Below are 18,137 nucleotides of genomic sequence, written 5' to 3' on the forward strand. Positions count from 1 at the left end.
GCTGTCGGATAAGAAATGGGATGTAACTTACAAGGTTGCTAAATTTGGATGGTTGGCAATGAAGAACAGGAGACATTATATTACTAACTAAAGGGAGTTTTCTTAATTCTGTTTTTATGATGGATTAGGTTTTATGCTGTATTGGGTTTAAAAAAAAATTAATGTGATGTTTTACTATACTGTTTTATTGACCTGCTGTTTTATTTACCCATAGGTTTTGTATCTCGCTTGCTGGTCTATGACCATAATAATAAATTTGATTCGATTTGTACCTGGGAAAATATCACTATTAGCCTGGAGAGTATGACATTATTCTGAGACAAAATGTTATTTCCTGGTTTTCCAAAGAATTCACGCCATTTGACTTGATCACAATGAAGTCACTAAGGAAGCTAAGAATAATTCTCAGCTCAAACAGGTAGTTATATGGAACATCTATGATGCAGGGCTTTTTTTCAGCAGGAACGCGGTGGAACGGAGTTCCGGAACCTCTTGAAAATGGTCACATGGCTGGTGTCCCCGCCCCCTGATCTCCAGACAGAGGGGAGTTGAGATTCTAAACTCCCCTCTGTCTGGCAATCAGGGGGCGGGGCCACCAACCATGTAACCATTTTCTCCGAGGGCCACCCACTGCGTTCCACCACCTCTTTTCCCAGAAAAAAAGCCCTGCTATGATGTATCTATGAACATGCAATGTTTCAGACTTAATTCATATTTCAATATACATTTGTCATCCATGTTCTAATCTATTATTTTAAAATAAATGTATCTGTTTACATATATCGCATTGAGATTTGCCTTTATAAAATTATTGATGGAAGGCCCTAAGAAGAAATCCATGCAGAGGGAGGTATGGCTTGCATTATAACTGAACACAAAAAAGAGACAGAAGTCCCATTATTCTGAACACCCTGTGTATGCACGCATGCTATTGTGTGCAACATAAGACAACATTGTTTGCCCATGACTCCGTGGGACAGGCCCAGGGGCTAATGGTCGTAGCTTCTCTGTTCTCGACATTAGGTTAAGGAATCTCTTACCTACTCGAAGCTCTTGTCCGAAGACGGTTTTCTCTCCCAGTGCCGAGCAGTTCCACCGGCCATATCGGAACTGGAACTGGCATTCATTGATGCCCATCTGGGCCCCTTCCCCAATCACTATGATGGCATCAGGACGGCTCTGGCAGATCGCTCGTTGCCGAGGGGCCAACCCCGGGATTTTGTTGCAAATGATGTTTGCTCCTAAAGCCACTACAGACGACAAAGCTCTAAAGAGAAGCAGAGAAGAAGTTTTAGAGCTAATGGAGGCCATTAATTCCACGTCCTTGATAGCACAGCATGCTGGACAAAGCAACGGGCTACAAGTGAAAGGGCTGGAAGGAGCACCTATAATTACAGACACTTATCCCGACCTCTTTGGTCTGGCAGTTGGGCTGGAAACCTTGCATGACTTTCGGTAATGCCTGGTTTACTTGGTCCAGAGTTACCGCATGTGCAATCCCTTTTACAGAACGTTTTGGCACTTCTAGCTTATGTCTGCCATCAAACCAGGAAGTGAGGAAACAGATATTAAAGTTTTACTTGGATTTTTGAGGTGATGGTCAAAGTGTACATTGCATTAAATGGATATTAGCTCCACCTTGATGCAGAAAGCTTTCAAGCCAGAACATCCCTGTCTAGTTTTAAACTACAATGTAAAAAGCAGAGAATTACTGTTTGACCAACATTCGTGCTCACTATTATAAACATAACGTGCTGACTGATTAATATGAGCTTGGGAGCATACATTCCAGAGTCAAGTATTTTTTTTTTTCAGTTCTGGAAAATGTTTGGAGCATTTTTCAAAAACATCTAAAACATTTTGAATGTGTAAAAGGCATATCTTGCAGTCAAGATGGTAATTAAAGCTTTTGTCATTTTTGTTCAAGCCTAGAGCTAACATGCTGCCCCAGATAACACTTGCAGCTCTGATCCTTTTGTATAATTTCAGAGATCAGCAGGAGAATAAATTTTAATCTTTGAAAACAATAACATCAGATTCCAAAGCATTATTGCAAATAGTGTCAAAAGCATTACTAAAATGCCTGCCTCAGTGACTAACATAGTAAAAAAAATAATATTTGCTTATCACCTCACTTAACAATGAATGCCAACAGCGTAAACTTCATGATGGCTCATGCTCTAAACCGCAGCGGAATGCGGAGATCCAGGTGAGGCTCAGCCCTGAGAGTTCTGCTGCAGGGAAGGCGGCCAGCTGTCACTCAAAGAGAGCTTGTGGTTGGTTTTTGTTTGGCTCAGTAATTCCACGTTTAGTTTGCTCAAAATGCAAACGACAAAAAAAGCTTGAAGGGCAAATGCTGTGACTCATTTTCAAGATGGGGAACTCAAGCACCTGACTTTAGACAACTTCACCAGCTTCCACTTTGTTTCTGGTTATAACTCAAGAAAACGTCTTGATCTTTAGAGCACAGCCAAGATGGTCCGGGTGCTCCCGCAACGACCTTCAGCCTGCCACAAGGGCAGTTTCTGGTATGGGGGAGGGCTTCAACATGCCCCATTCCACAGGGGATGCTGCTTACTTGCTCGGCCCCTCCGTCTGGGCACCAGGCACCAGGCTCTGACCATGACAACAGAGTGGGTAAGCAACAGAGTGGCAATGGTGTCTACAAGCTGCTCCCTTTGCTGCTTACTCACTTGGCCTCCTGCTCCTGGAGATGGTGGTTCCTAGGAGCCTTAACAACTTGTCTGAAGGAGGAGTCAGAGGGCATCCCCTGGTCTTGATCCAGGTTGGCCACTGTGTGCCTGGTCCAAAGTCTTCACGGTGGCCATGTGTTCACCATGCAGGCTTTATGAATCAGCCCGCAATAGACTGGTGTAAGACCATCTAGCAGGATGTTCCACGCAGTTTCTATCTTATAAGTCAAAATCCCCACTGGAAAGGATCCAGGGCATGAGTTTCTTCCATTCTTGTAAGACTGTACTCAGCAATGGCAGGCTGGAAAGGCATCCAACAACCAAGTCAAGAGGCTGCAGAGCAGGTTTGGGCTGGATAACAGCAAATCCTTTATTTGCAAGGAGGGATGAGAGAAATACCAAAGCCGGCTGCTGGAATGACAGCATTGCGGAGTGGAGTAGATCAGGGCAGGCCTTGACTGTTGGAGATGCTGCCCAGATTCTCTTGGGTTGTTACTTCCCATCATTGGGATCGCTCGCTATCTCAGTCATTTACAACCAGATTATCTTGACGGATATTCCAATCCAGTTGCAAACGATTGTTGGCAGAGCGCCATATCTAATGACACGCGGATGCTCGATTTTAACATGCCAAAGTATTTGAAGACGCTTCTGAAGTGGAACTGATGCATTAGGAAATTTTAACAGTTTCATTTTTTTATTTCCCAGATTTTGTACACAGTGTGGCATATGTGCTGTTGTTGTGAGCTTAAGTTCATCTGGGAACATTGTCAAGGCACATGGTGCATGGATAAAGCACGGCATGATAGCAGTCGATGTGGTTACATCAGACTGCATCAAGATTATTTTTGTGGTGTTTTAACAATGGTTGGGAGTACCTGAAGCAACTGCACACTGGGATTGCTTTTTTTTTGTATTACATACCAATGCACACAGGGAACTGATTTTAGACAGATTTCTGCAGTTGAGGAGGAACAATTAAGGTATGAAATAATACACTCCATGTGTACAGATCTACTGGCAGTCCACATGTCTGCCATGAGGAGATTGTAAGGTGTAGATTGGCCCTAACAGAGGAATGTGTCCCTGTTGATTCCCCTGGTTCTCTCAGCAGCATCTTATATATTAATAGCCAATTGGCCATGATCATTGGATATTTAAATCCAGAGACTGGAGCCATGAACGGACAAGACAGATTTTCCAATACACCTGAAAAATGCCTTAAGTTTGCAGAAAAATCTGAAGTCTAAAAGATAACTATTAAAAAAATGATAGTAGCACCTGTAGCTTTAAGCAAATGCCCTCAGTGGCTGTTGCTTGGCAACCATAACAGTGTAGCCACTATTCCAGACCTGGTTTCTGACAGGAAAAGGCAGGAAGAGGGGGCAGGACCCTTCCCAGGACTATTTTGGCCTTTGAGGGGGAACTCATTGGGGCCATGCCCAGAAGCAACCACTTGGCAATTTGATACCACATGACTTGTATCACCCACCCAGGCCTAGCTACTTGTTACTGTTCAACAGCAGCTCCCCCCAACCCAACAAAATCCAGTGTAGTGTAGTAGTTACAGTTTCAGGGTAAGATCACGGACACGCAGGTTTGAATCACCACTCTGTTGTGGAAGCTTACTGGGTGACTTCCATCCAATTACACACTCTTCAGCCTAACCTACTTTTCAGGGTTGTTGTGAGGATACTATGGAGGCAAGGAGAAAGATGTAAGCTGCTCTGGGTCCCCATTGTGAAGAAAGGCAGTATATAAATGAAGTAAATTACTAAGCACAGGTGAAGATGGAAGGGGGCAGATGAAAGGTACGTCGTTTAGTGGGTTTGAAGGAGAGCAGATCATAGCAGGAAGTCAGCATATGGAAGCTGCCAGGAGGAGAGAAAGAGGAAATAGTGTGGGGAAGAGAAGAGAGGGAAAAGTGAAGTTACCCCTACCAAGTCCTTGCAGGTTCCCCACCATGCTACTAGACCAGCTCAGCCGACACCACGCAACCGGACTGTAGGGGGGAGGCTACAGGGGAGAGGAGGGAAAGGTGAAGAAAGAGAGGCAGACGAAGAAAAGAAGGAAACAGGTAAAGGGGAGAGCCTGAGGGGTCCAGGGAAGGGAAAGAGGACATGATGGGGGAGGGGGAAATGAAATGCCCCCCTGCAAATCCTTCTGGGTCCTCACTTGTTTGATCCACGGTACTCTTCTAGGCTGCTTGGCAATGTTGACCTGGGCTGGGCTTTTTTACTTTCTTGCTGCACTTTGGCCATAAGCCAAGTCTCAAGTTTTGATGCAACATGCAATGGCTGTGAGAGATCACCTGGATATATGGAGCACAGTATCGCCGATCTGTGGGTGATGTACAGCTTTCTCTCTCACTCTCACTCACACCAACATCCAAGAAGGCATGATAGTAGTACTGAACCAACATCTGGGCTGAATCCACACGCCATCGGAGAATCCCGGCGTTGCGCTAAATGTTTGCTAAACTCCTGGAAGTATAGCGTCTTTCTAGCGCAATTCAGAAATCGCGCTAGAAAGACGCTATACTTCTGGATGTTTAGCGAACAGTTGGCGCAACACTGGGACGCTCCGAGGGTGTGTGGATTCAGCCCTGGAGGCAGTAAAAGACCAGATGTGGGTAACTAAATTAAAGTTTAATCCTGATAAGACAGCACTGATGTAAGCTGGGAAGAAATCCAGTGTGCCCATGGGCATATAGCCTGTTCCAGGTGGGTTTAAGCTCTCCTCAATGGCAGGTGTGCTGTGCAGATGAATGCCTTACTATCCATGGAGAAGAGGAGGCAGAAAGAGCTAGGAAAATTTGCTTTTGTTCTAGCTGAGGTTGGTTAACCAGCTGCAGCCATTTTTGAAGCAAGTCAGTCTGGTCACAATTATCTTACTATATAAAAGGCTAAGCATATTCACGACAACTCTCTTCCTACCCTGGTGCACCTCCAGAGGGCCCTGCTGAAGAGGGGAGCCCAGATAAGGCAGCCAGACCTCCAGAGAGCGCACCATGGCAGGAAACCCAGGCCGGGATCAGGCGTGGAGCAGAGGGCAATGCCTGCCCACCGCCTTCACCTAGCTGGGATCAGGAGCGGAGCAGGTGGCAATGCCTGCCCCCTTCACTTGGGCAGGATCAGGAGTGGAGCATGAGCCAATGCCCACCCCCCCTTCACCTGGCCTGGATCAGGCACAGAGCAGGAGGTAATGCCTGCCCCCTTCACCTGGCTGGTATCAGACGCGGAGCAGGTGGCAATGCCTGCCCCTACAACTTCACCCGGCAGGGATCAGGAGTGTAGCAGCTAGCAATTCCTGCCCCCCCCCCCGCCTTCACCCAGCCGGAATCAGGCATGGAGCAAGCAGCAATGCCCCCTCCCACTTCACCCATATGGAATCAGGTGCAGAGCAGGAGGCAGTGCCCACCCCTTCTTCATCCAGCCGGGATCAGGAGTAGAGCAGGTGACAATGCCCACCCCTCTTCACTCAGCTGAGATCAGGCGCAGAGGAGGTGGCCATGCCTCCCCCCCCTCCTGCTTTCATCTGGCCAGGATCAGTGATGGAGTAGGAGGGAATGCCCGCCCACCCACCCTCCCCTTTCTAGAGCATGTTGTATTTTTTCCCACAACAGGCCTTTTTACTAGTAATAATAATAATAATAACAACAACAACAACAACAACAACAACATTCAATTTATATACCGTCCTTCAGGACAACTTAACACCCACTCAGAGCGGTTTACAAAGCATGCTATTATTATGCCCACAACAACAATCACCCTGTGGGGTGGGTGGGGCTGAGAGAGCTCCAAGAAGCTGTGAATGAACCCAGGTCACCACCAGCTGGCTTCAAGAGGAGGAGTGGGGAGTCAAACCCGGCTCTCCATATTAGAGCCCCATGCTCTTTACTACAACAAACTGGCTCCCTTGCCAAACAGTCACACTTGCCTTGGTAATATCTCAGTTAGGCTACTACAATGTACTGTGTTTGGAGCGGCCTTTGAAGATGGTTCTGAAACATCAACTGGTCTAAAATACAGCAGCCAGAGTTCTTACTGGAACCAGGTTGCCAACCTCCAGGTAGAAGCTGGTATTCTCCTGGAATTACCTGACCAGATTAAAGAGGTCTGTTCCCCTAAAGAAAATGTCAGCTTCAAATGGGTGGACTTTATGACATCACAATCCGGTTTTGCTCACTTCCCTTCTGAACCTCTGCCTTTCCCAAGAACTGCACGCAAATCTCCAGGAATATCCCAAACCAGAGTCGGCAACCCACCTATTCTGTTAGTTACATTAGCTTCTAGGTTACTTCCTAGGCCCAATTCAATGTGCTGGCTTTGACCTTTAAAGCCCATTTAGGATCCACTCACAGTACCTAAAGTGCCACCTCCTTCCATATCAATCTTCTTGAGCCCCCAAATCATTGAATGAGTCTTGCTAGGGGGCAAAGTAAGATTGTCCAAAGCTCCTGGGAGGGCTTTTTCTATAGATGTTTCTAGCTTATGGTGTTCCCTTTGCCAGGAGGTGAGGCTGGCACCATCTCCTAAAGACCTTCCAAAGAAAATTAAAAACCATTTTTCTCTTTGGACAGGAAGCCTGAAGGTTGTTCTTTTACTTTGTGTCCTTCGCAGCTATGTTTGTTACACCCTTCTAAGTCCATTGAAGCTAGTCCTGTAAAGGATAACAAGGGGTTGATGTCACATAACTTGGCTGTCTGGTTATATACATAAATGTACATTATTCCATCCTATTTTTTTAAAAAAAGAATCCCAGTTACTAAGTTGGAGAAAAGTCACCATTTTCATCTTCTTGCAGAACAACCGTCTTTCTAATCCGCCCTCCAGCTCCATTTTTAGCTCCTAAATTATTGCTGGCCAGCAGAAATGCTGAGTCGTGAGACCAAGTTTTGGATAATTCCCTATTAAATAAATGTGCCCAGCAGAATTTCAGGCTTCCTCTTAAGCTGTTCCTTGTGGGCTTCCTCATTTCATTTGTTAGATATTCCCTTAACAGAATGTGTTGCACATTTGGATCTTGGCAGACAGAACTGTGCCTGTACTTGGATTTGACAGTGTTTTGCTTCATAACAGCTAAAAGCAGATTAACATGCTGTATTTTGGCATTGCTCCCCATTTAATCTTCCTTTATGGTATAACACCCTTGACAGGAAAAGCTGTCAAGGAAACCCACTAGGAAACCCTGAATGCCCTGGCATGGCACAGCATGGCATGTGACCCTAGGGCATGCAGCCGTGCTTGTGACCTGGCAGCAGTGAGTGGCTGATAAAAGCTGCTTGGTTCTGCCCTGTCCACGGGCTTACAATACAGAGGGTGGTGGAGAGTGCCCTCAAGTCATAGCTGACTTATGGTGACCCCTGGCGGGGGTTTCATGGCATGAGACTAACAGAGGTGGTTTGCCATTGCCTGCCTCTGCAATCCTGGCCTTCGTTGGAGGTCTCCCATTCTAGTACAAACCCAGGCTGACCCTGCTTAGCTTCTGAGATCTGACGAGATCAGGCTCACCTGAGCTATCTAGGCCAGGGCAAATACAGAGTAACTCAAGTCAAAACTCACTCAAATCAATGGGCTTAGACTGGGGTAACACTGCATAGTATTGCACTGCTAGTATTGCAAACAGAAGTTGACCTAAAACAGAAGTCCAAGTGCAGATTCGGTCAGCCCGACTCCACGACAGCCGGGCTAGACAATCACAAGTACTGCAGGTACCGCTCTTGTGACAATGTGCCACTTCACAGTTCAGTTGGGGAAACTGCATGTTTGAAAACTTCCCTGCATTTTATTTTATTTGATTATCTCTGAACATTGAAACTAGCTTGCGAGACAAATGGATTCCAGCATAGGCCTTCCCCTGACTTTCCCTGTGTGCGTGGAGCCTTATATTTGGGAGAAGCATTATGAGACGAGTGGAAGGGGGCTGGCCTAATTGAACGGAGCCATCCTAAGCAGACTTTCATCCCTCTGCTTCCAATGAATACTTGCATGTCCTGGAACAGTGGAACTCCGCTTAGGGTGTCACTGTAAATCACTTCCTTCTTTCAATGTCACATTCTTTAACAAAAGAGACCAGTCAAGTGCAGAAGCAATAGACAGTTCTTCACTGATCACAGAATCACAGAACCACAGAGTTGGAAGGGGCCATACAGACCATCTAGTCCAACCCCCTGCCCAATGCAGGATGAGCCTAAAGCATCTCTGACAATATTTGCCCAGCCTCTTCTTGAAAACTGCCAGTGAAGGGGAGCTCACCGCCTCCCTAGGCAGCTGATTCCACCTTTGCACTACTCTGACCGTGAAAAAGGTTTTCCTAAGATCCAGCCGGTACCTTTCTGCATGTAATTTAAGCCCATTGCTTCTGGTCCTATCCTCTGCTGCCAACTGGAACAGCTCCTTGCCCTCCTCCAAATGACAGCCTTTCAAATATTTAAAGAGAGCAATCATGTCCCCCCTCAATCTCCTTTTCTCCAGACTAAATATTCCCAAGGCCCTCAGCCTTTCCTTGTAGGGCTCAGTCTCCAGACCCCGATCATCCTCATCGCTCTCCTCTGCACCCTCTCGATTTTGTCCACATCCTTTTTGAAGGGAGGCCTCCAGAACTGCACACAATACTCCAGGTGCAGCCTGACCAAGGCAATATAGAGAGGGACTATGACCTCCTGCGATTTCAATGGCTCTTTTGATACAACCCAAGACTGAGTTTGCCTTTTTGCCACCTCATCACACTGACTGCTCATATTTAATTTACAGTCCACTCTTACTCCAAGATATCTTTCGCATACACTACCACCCAGAAGTGTATCCCCCATCCTGTATTTGTGCTTCATATTTTTGTGGCCCAGATGTAATACTGTGCAGTTATCTATCTTGAATTGCATCCTGTTCACAACCGCCCACTTCTCCAGAGTATTCAGGTCTTCTTGAATTTTAATAGAGTTTAATAGAGTCTTCTTGGGTGTTTGCCACTCCTCCCAATTTAGTATAATCAGCAGATTTAATGAGTAGCCCGTTTATCCCTTCATCCAGATAATTAATAAAAATGTTGAAGAGTACCAGGCCAAAAACAGAGACCTGTGGCACCCCACTGAACACCAACCTCCTTTCTGATGGAACACCATTGACCACCACTCTTTGGGTGCGGTCCTCTAACCAGTTCCCTATCCATCAAACTGTCCTATAGTCCAGTCCACACTCTTCCAGTTTACCTATTAGAATGTCATGGGGAACCTTATCAAAAGCGTTACTGAAATCCTGGTATATCACATTGACAGAGTTTCCACAATCCAGTAAGCTCATCATTCTATCAAAGAAGGAAACCAGGATGGTCTGACAAGATCTGTTGGGGACAAAACCATGTTGACTTCCCCGGATCACTAAGCAGTCCTTCAGATGCTTACAGATTGATCCCTTTAAAATCTGCTCTAATATCTTCCCAGCAAGAGAAGTCAGACTGACTGGCCTGTGGTTTCCTGGGTCATCCTTCTTCCCTTTCTTAAAGACTAGGATGACATTCACTCTTCTCCAGTCTTGTGGCACATCCCCAGTCCTCCAGGTGGCCTTGAAGATGATGGACAGGGGTTCTGCAAGTTCTCTAGAAAGTTCTTTGAGCACTCTTAGGTGCACACCATCCAGCCCCGGGGATTTGTATTTGTCCAGTGCAGCCAGGTGCCTCTCCACAACCTCTCTGTCAATGTCAACTAGCCCCCCAGGTGTCCTGTCATGTCTACTACCATCTCTCGATGGGCTTGAGTTCTTCAGGGAGAAAACAGAGGCAAAAAAATCATTGAGCCTGACTGCTTTTTCTCTGTCCTCTATCAGAGTTTCTCCTTCCACGCCTAACAGCAGTCCAATTGCCTCTTCTAACTTGTATTTGCTTCTCACATATCTGTCAAAGTTTTTCTTATTGTAGCGGGCCCCCCTGGCCAGACCCAGCTCATACTGAGCTTTGATTTCCTGATGGCTGATCTGCAGTGCCTAGTAACCCTCATATATGCCTCTTTAGAGGTTTGTCCTTCTCTCCATTTCCTGAACATTTCCTTTTTCTCCCTTAGCTTATTCCGGAGCTCTCTGTGCATCCACATCGGTTTCTGGGAGCCCTTACCACGTTTCCGTCTTGCTGGGATAGTGAGGGCTTGAGCTTGCAAAAGCTCGTGCTTGAGAATGTCCCACCCTTCACTCGCTCCTTTCCCTTCCAGCACACTCCCCCCTGGAATGACTCTCATCAAGCCTCTGAGTTCATCGAAGTTGGCCCTACGAAAATTTAACCTACGAGTCTGGCTACGAACTTCCTTGGCCCCCCACAGCAACTGGAATTCAAGAAGGACATGGTCACTTCCCCCTGAGGTCCCCAAGTGCAGAAGCAATAGAGAGTTCTTCACTGATCAACTCGGCTCTCTTCTCATTTGAAGGGCCAGTTTTCCTTTTATAGGCATATAATGAACTCCAGCGTTCAGTTCCAGGTGTTACATACAGAGACCAAAATCTCTCCTAGAATACACACAAATGTGATCAGGTAGAGAAATGAAGCCGTCACTGTACTACGGGGAGTGTTCATACATATAGTCCTCACCAGCAAACTGAAGTTCTTTGGTTTTTTAAATTGTGCCACTTTGTTCTCTTTTTTAAAATGATGAATTTTTATTCAGTGAAAGTAACCAGCTAAATTCATAGTGCCTCAAGGTCTCTCTTGGGGTTGAACGTTGGATTCTATGCCATAAAGTAGTTCCTCACTAGAATCATAGAATAATATAAAGAACTTTCCCAAATCGTACCATTTGGGATATACTGCATCGAGTCCTACCAACTTCCTACCAATTTTCAACTGGTGAAAGAGTCAAAAAGATGCCAAAAGGCTATGCCATTAAGCCCACATAGACAAAAGCCATGTGGAATTAGGAGAAGAATCAGGCAAGATCAAGTGAGAGCTCTGGTGGGATCCATCCTGGTGATCCTATCCCTAATAGTGTATCCTAAACAGTAACTGCTGTATGTCAAAACCTTCAGGGCCAAGCTACAAGTGACGAATGACACTTGAACGGCAAGTGAACAGACTCACGTGTATTCCTCCCTGTTCACTTGGGCTCCGCTCGCACTCCACTTGATCACATAGTACACATACACTGAATACACAAGAGTCTGTTCACTTGCCGTTCACGTGTCATTCGTCACTTGTAGCTTGGCTCTTAGGCATCGATGATGAGGAATCTATATCAGGCATAGAATGAAGAAACATGCCATATGTCCCACCAACAGAAGGGGATCTGATCAGCCCAAAGCCACAGCATTGAAAACTTACTTCATAATGGAAAAGAGCAGGAGTCCAGGAGCATCTCTAAGACTAACAAAATTAGTGATAGGGTATGAGCTTTCATGAGCCACAGCTTACTTCTTCAGATACCACGGCTCACAAAAGCTCATACCCTGCCACAAATTTTGTTATCCTTAGAGGTGCTCTTGGACTCTTGCTCTCTTCCACTGCTACAGACAAACACAGCTACCCATCTTGATCTTACTTCATAATGTCTGATAAAAAGCCCTATAATGGAATCTTTGTGAAAAAGAACCAGCAACATATTTTGTGGTGACACTGTGACACATCTGAAATAGGATATCACTACTGGATGGTTTATTTAATTAAGAATTCTTAAGTAAATATTTTTGAGCATGCATAAGTTGCTGAGAGTTGGCAAAAGCCTTTCCTGCTCTAGATTTCATCGGCATGTATTTTTATGCTTTCAATTTTGTTTTCCACTTCAAGCTTCAAGAAATCATTGTTGGCACACAGAACGATGAAACGGAGATCAAGTCAGCTTGCCCCATAAGGTGCTGTGGTGGGGCCATCCCAGCTGTGGTTCCGACTCTGGGGCGAGTCTCCAGCTCATGTGCCTTTTGCAGTGGAAACCATTTCTGAGGTACATCGGAAGGAGAAAGTTTATTTCTTGAGAACATTTTCATTAGAAGTAAACAAAAACATATGCTCAAAAGTGAAGTAACAGAAATTGAAGAGGTTCTTTCACACATTCGCCCCAGCATGGGGGAGCTGTAATATTTACAGCTTACCCACTGAGTTTCTTACAGATTACACAGTGAGCTTTCATGATCCTGGATCTTCCAACCAGGACTGAGTGGCTAATCTTGATTGACAATGTTAATTTGGAACCTAGTTGAACCTGAATGAGAAGGGCAGGAAGCCTCTTAAAGAGTTGACTCCAGAGCTTTTTTTCAGCAGGAACGTGGTGGAACAGAGTTCCGGAACCTCTTGAAAATGGTCACGTGGCTGGTGGCCCCGCCCCCTGATCTCCAGACAGAGGGGAGTTGAGATTGCCCTCCGCGCCGCTGAGCGGGGCCACCAGCCGCGCCACTGAGCGGGGCCACCAGCCACGTGACCATTTTCTCCGAGGGCAACCCACTGAGGTCCACCACCTCTTTTCCCAGAAAAAAAGCCCTGGTTGACTCCTTGGCCCTTCTCAACTGGCCAGGCAATTAGCTGCCCAACCGATAAAGTCCTAAACCTCATTTGAATCTAGATGCCCCAGAACAACCGCATGCAAGGCCCTGAATGAATTTGCCTGTCACTTGGAGGGAGCTTGTCTTTTTAAGTAGTTTAGGATTTAAGAAATATACAGTATATACAGTAATAGGGCTGTGGCCCAAAAGGACTATTACCCTGCCCCACTGAAATTGCTGTACAGAGCAACCTATATGTGAGTAAAATTAATAAGGATCAACTTTGAAATGCAGTGCAAAAGCTGAAAAACTCCTTCCTAACTCCGTTATGAAGCCTATGTCCTATAGCAAGTTATTGATCAAAGCATACAGCTACAGGGAGTGATTTCTCTTTTAAAATGCTATTGACCAGACCTTAGAAAAATATCCAAGCAACCCCAAAGGCCATTTGGGCTGCATTCAGACAACATACCTGGATCTCAATTGCTTTGACAAAAGACTTTGTGGTCTGGCCAAGTGCCAGTTTGCTGTGAATTATGTCCAAATGCTGATGCCACAGTAAAGTTGTGCTTCCCTCCCTGCACCAGCCAAGAGATAAATCCCAGGAGGGAGGCTAAGGTTAGGGGGAAGGGGGGGGGAGGACAGTTTGCTGAAGTGCCTTCATTTGGACATCATAAAAAATGTAATCTTGATTGAATTTTCCATCCTGCTACACCCATTAGAGGAGGAGAGCAGTGGGAAGAGCAAGGAGCACACAAACCGGGCAAGAAAGAGGAGAGTGCCCAGGGTGGGTGGACTTTTACTCAATTAGAGTCTGTTGTGATGTCTGAATGCCGTTTCTAAAGTGTCAGGAAATAGGCCAAAGCCATGGAGACGGAGATAAAAAGGAGGATTCTACTTGCCAGGATATTAAGGAAGGCAGGGCATGAAGGGCAGAGGCAAAGAGCAGGGTTCCAGTCCCATGCCTGCCTGGGAATGCTGGTGCTGGAGGGGGCGTATGAGCCTCATTAGGCATCGACAGTGCTTAAAACCTCGCTCAGTGGCTGATTCTCCCCCCTTCCAAAAGTATTTCCCCCTGTTTACCCCAATCCAGCTCTAAGATCAAACATAACTGGGCTGGGGGGGGGACCGCCTGGGGGAGGCATTTCTTTGCACTGATTATTACAATTAGATTCTTTGTCTCGGCGTGCAAGTCGCTGAAAAGCTGCATTTAGAATTTTGCTAGGAAAATAAGGGCAAATACGGCAACCAGGAGAGCAAACACCCGATATAGATTGTTGTCTTACAAGCTGCTAGAAACCATGTGGTTTTAATGTTGTTAACTTTTACATTTTAGGTAAAATGCATTTTATAGTAGTCTTACTTATATGCATGTAATTATATTTGTATTCTTGTATTTTTCTGTTTTTTAATGGTTTTGGATTGTGAAGGCCTATGGCCATATACAATAAATTCAAAGTAAGAAAAAGAGAGAGAGAGAGCCAGGGGGTGTTGGGGCCACATTCAGCTTTGCTTTGAATAGGCAACAGCCAGGTCACAGTTCAGCCCAAATCTCCAGTCCCAAAAGAAGGCCTTTCCTCAAATGCTCAGTGCAAAAGATTGCATCCAAAGTGCGGCCTTTCGTGTCTGCCACTGTTTGATGTTGGAAATAGCAATGCCTGGTGCACAAGGAGGAAGAAGAGAAGAAGACCCTTTTCACACGAGGGGCAGCAAGGATCAGTGGGATAGGAGACTGAGGGCAGCACCTCTCTCGTCTCCTAAAGGTCATTTCCTTGTCTCGTCTCCTGTTGGGCTAAACAGGGCAATCTCCTCCTCCTCCTTCTCTCTCCTGAAACACGCACTTTCTGTGATGTAGCTAGATGGACAGCATCTCTCTCTGTCTCTCCTCTTTACTATCAAATATGTAGTTCCTATCCTAAATAAACTCTTTTAACCTTTAATCAGTACTGCGCAACTACCACTGTGTTATTTGCCACTCTGCCAACATTTGAGAAAGGTTGAGGGATGATTTTTTTTTTAAATCCTTTTAGTAAAATTGTGGGGAACTCTGATCCTGGCAGAAATGCCGGCTATAAATATTGTATGTAAAACAAATAACTTTTAAAAATGCTTTGGTTCAAATGTTGCAGGGCTTTCAGGGACCTGGGGGAGGGCTGTCACTCCATTGGCTGGATGCAGCCGACAGGGACCCCATGTGGCCCTCCCCCAATGTATATGGTAGAGAGAATTTGATCATAGCAGGTGCAGCGAGAGAATGCATTCATCACTCCACTTGCAAAAACAATACCAGGATAAACCGCAGTGGCCAAGCAAAATAGATGCCTTGGAACCTCTCCTCTATCCACCCCTCATGGAGATCTATAACCGCAAAGAATAGCTCATGTTCCCTGGGGCTAGGCCTGGGATGACAGCACTGCGGGATCCGGAGGGGAACCTTGAGAATCGCTGGCGAGGCCTAATCCAGTCCAATTCTGTCCCCAGTTTCACCCTCTTATGCCCTTACAGGAACCTCACTGATACAGGGATTGGGTTGCAAAGAGGCTTTCTCCTCTCTCCCTCTCTGTTTCTTCAAAAAAAACCCAAAAAACAGAGGCATTCAACATTTTAGGAATCAAGGCAACAATCAATTGCTAGAGTTTGGTCTACACACTTAACACGCTTTTCAGACTTTGTGTGGGGTTTCAGATTAGAAAATTATTTTCACATGAAAAGAAACGCTACAGTAATAAAGCCCTGTGCAGCCAACTTTGGGACACAAAATGATAGTGGAATCGTTACATGTGATCATGCCATATGGCTCAGCTCCCTGCACATCAAAGATCTCTGTGATACAGAGCATAAGCGCACATAGGCTCCCAATGTGCAATTGGGGATCTATTTTTACAGGGGACAGATAGTGCAGCTGAACCCAATATGCACTGGCTGCTTTGCAGAAATGATGTAATAGCATGGCAGTACATCATGCTTTTCAGGGGGGGGGGAGGTATGGCCAGCCCACACAACCACAATGCCCAACTTCCAACATCACCCATAAACAATATTGTCTTCACTGCTTCCAAGGACAAAACTAGCCTAGATTTTCTCCTTGTCTTCTAATTTCATATTGCTGGCCCTGCAGGGAAATTGTTTTGGCCTCTGTGTGAAACAGCTTGCTGGACTGGATGGACTGCTGGTCTAACCCATCAGGGTTCTTATGTCCTTACTAGCAACAGAGCCCATTTTTAAAAAACAGACCCTAGAAAACCCAGGAACGCAGGGCTTCCTGCTGCCACGGCTCCCTCCAGAGGGGTGGGCTCGCCTTGCCATCCTACCACCACTGCTCCCTCCAGAGGGGTGGGCTCACCTTGCCATCCTACCACCACTGCTCCCTCCGGAGGGGTGGGCTCACCTTGCCATCCTACCACCACTGCTCCCTCCAGAGGGGTGGGCTCACCTTGCCATCCTACCACCACTGCTCCCTCCAGAGGGGTGGGCTGTCTCACTTGGCTATCCTGCCACAGCGGCGCCCTCTAGAGGCCGCATTGGCCACAATGCACTTTTTATCGTGGTGTTCTTGCACGGGTGCACCAGGATAAAAAGTGCACCATCGCTAATATAGCTTGCCTTTTATATAGAAAGATGTGTAAGAATGACTTGTGGGGGGCAAGGGCTGTTTTGAAGCATTCTATCACATGATCCTTCCAACAGTTTTAACCTGTTTGCATGTTCCAGGTCTTAGAGGATTTTTTAAAAATACAGTAAACTGTTTAGGACAGAGCATGTGGAATAAACTCTGTTTCCTACTAAGATTCATAGGTCATTTCAGGATCCTTTTCTAGAGAAAGTAACCACTGTCTACGCATACACGGAAGTCCTACGTAGTTTGTACCAGCCAGACATTCATATCAACTGTTATGGCTCATTCATACATTATAGTGTACTTCTAGGAAAATATTCTCTTCTCTCAGCTTGGCATCCCAGCTATCCTGATATTATTTATTACTTTATTAATTAAAGTATATCCATCTCATCTTTTACCAAGGGATCAAGGCTCGTCACAAAAACACTAACTGGCACAAGAAATAACATAACATTGTAAAATATAAAGTAAGATAGCAAATTACAAATCTTTAGCACCTGGCTGATGTCCTCAAGAAGAATCTAGGCAAGTCACCTTAATTAAAAGCTTTTTGAGTCAAAATGCCTTTTTGTGCCTTCCTAAAAATAGACAATAAGGGTGTCCTTCTTCCTACAGCAAACCACTCTACGGGGTTAGCAGAGACTGAAAGGGCCCTTGATCAAGCGGAGTTAGCCATGTTAGTCATGCAGTTTCAAAATAGTAAAGCATCCAGTAGCACTTTTAAGACTAACTAACTTTTTAGCTTACGCTAAAATAAAGTTGATTAGTCTTAAAGGTGCTACTGGATGCTTTACTATTTTGAAAAGGCCCTGAATCAAACGGAGGAGGGTCTAAGAGAAGGTGCTGTAACAGCTGGATGCAATTATGTGCACAATTCCTGATCTAAGGTTTTATTTTTATTTTTATTAATTTATTATTATATTTATATTCCGCCCTCCCCGCTTTCGCAGGTTCAGGGCGGATAACAAAATACAAACATCACCCACCATTAAAACATTTAAAAGCATTAAATAATACATTTAAAAACATTTAAAAGCATTACATATTACGATTCATACTGCACAGCGGTTCATGCATGCATCTGTGTTCGCATAGGGGCGATGGTTTTACCCCCCCTCCACGGGGGGGGGGGCACCGCCCAGCGTCAGCCATATGCCTGGCGGAATAGCTCTGTCTTACAGGCCCGGCGAAATGCAAGCAAATCTTGCCGGGCCCTTATCTCGCAAGACAGAGCCTTCCACCAGGCTGGGGCCAGGACCGAAAAGGCCCTGGCCCTGGTCGACGCCAGGCGGGCCTCCCTAGGGCCAGGGACACTTAAAAGATTTTTTCCACCAGAGCAGAGAGTCCTCCAGGGCTCATATGGTGAGAGAC

At 45.7% G+C, this 18,137-nt stretch overlaps 1 protein-coding gene across 1 annotated transcript in view; it reads right to left on the minus strand.

The window, feature by feature from the left end:
- The window catches only part of WNT7B (Wnt family member 7B), a 174,678-nt gene that overhangs the window by 71,664 nt on the left and 84,877 nt on the right, over positions 1-18,137 (minus strand). Inside the window, exon 2 of the mRNA XM_055000751.1 lies at positions 1,041-1,267. Within this exon, the coding sequence (XP_054856726.1) occupies positions 1,041-1,267 (227 nt within the window). The remainder of the gene's footprint in view (positions 1-1,040; positions 1,268-18,137) is intronic.

This window comes from Eublepharis macularius, chromosome 16 (assembly GCF_028583425.1).
Source record: "Eublepharis macularius isolate TG4126 chromosome 16, MPM_Emac_v1.0, whole genome shotgun sequence".
Taxonomy (NCBI): Eukaryota; Metazoa; Chordata; class Lepidosauria; order Squamata; family Eublepharidae; genus Eublepharis; species Eublepharis macularius.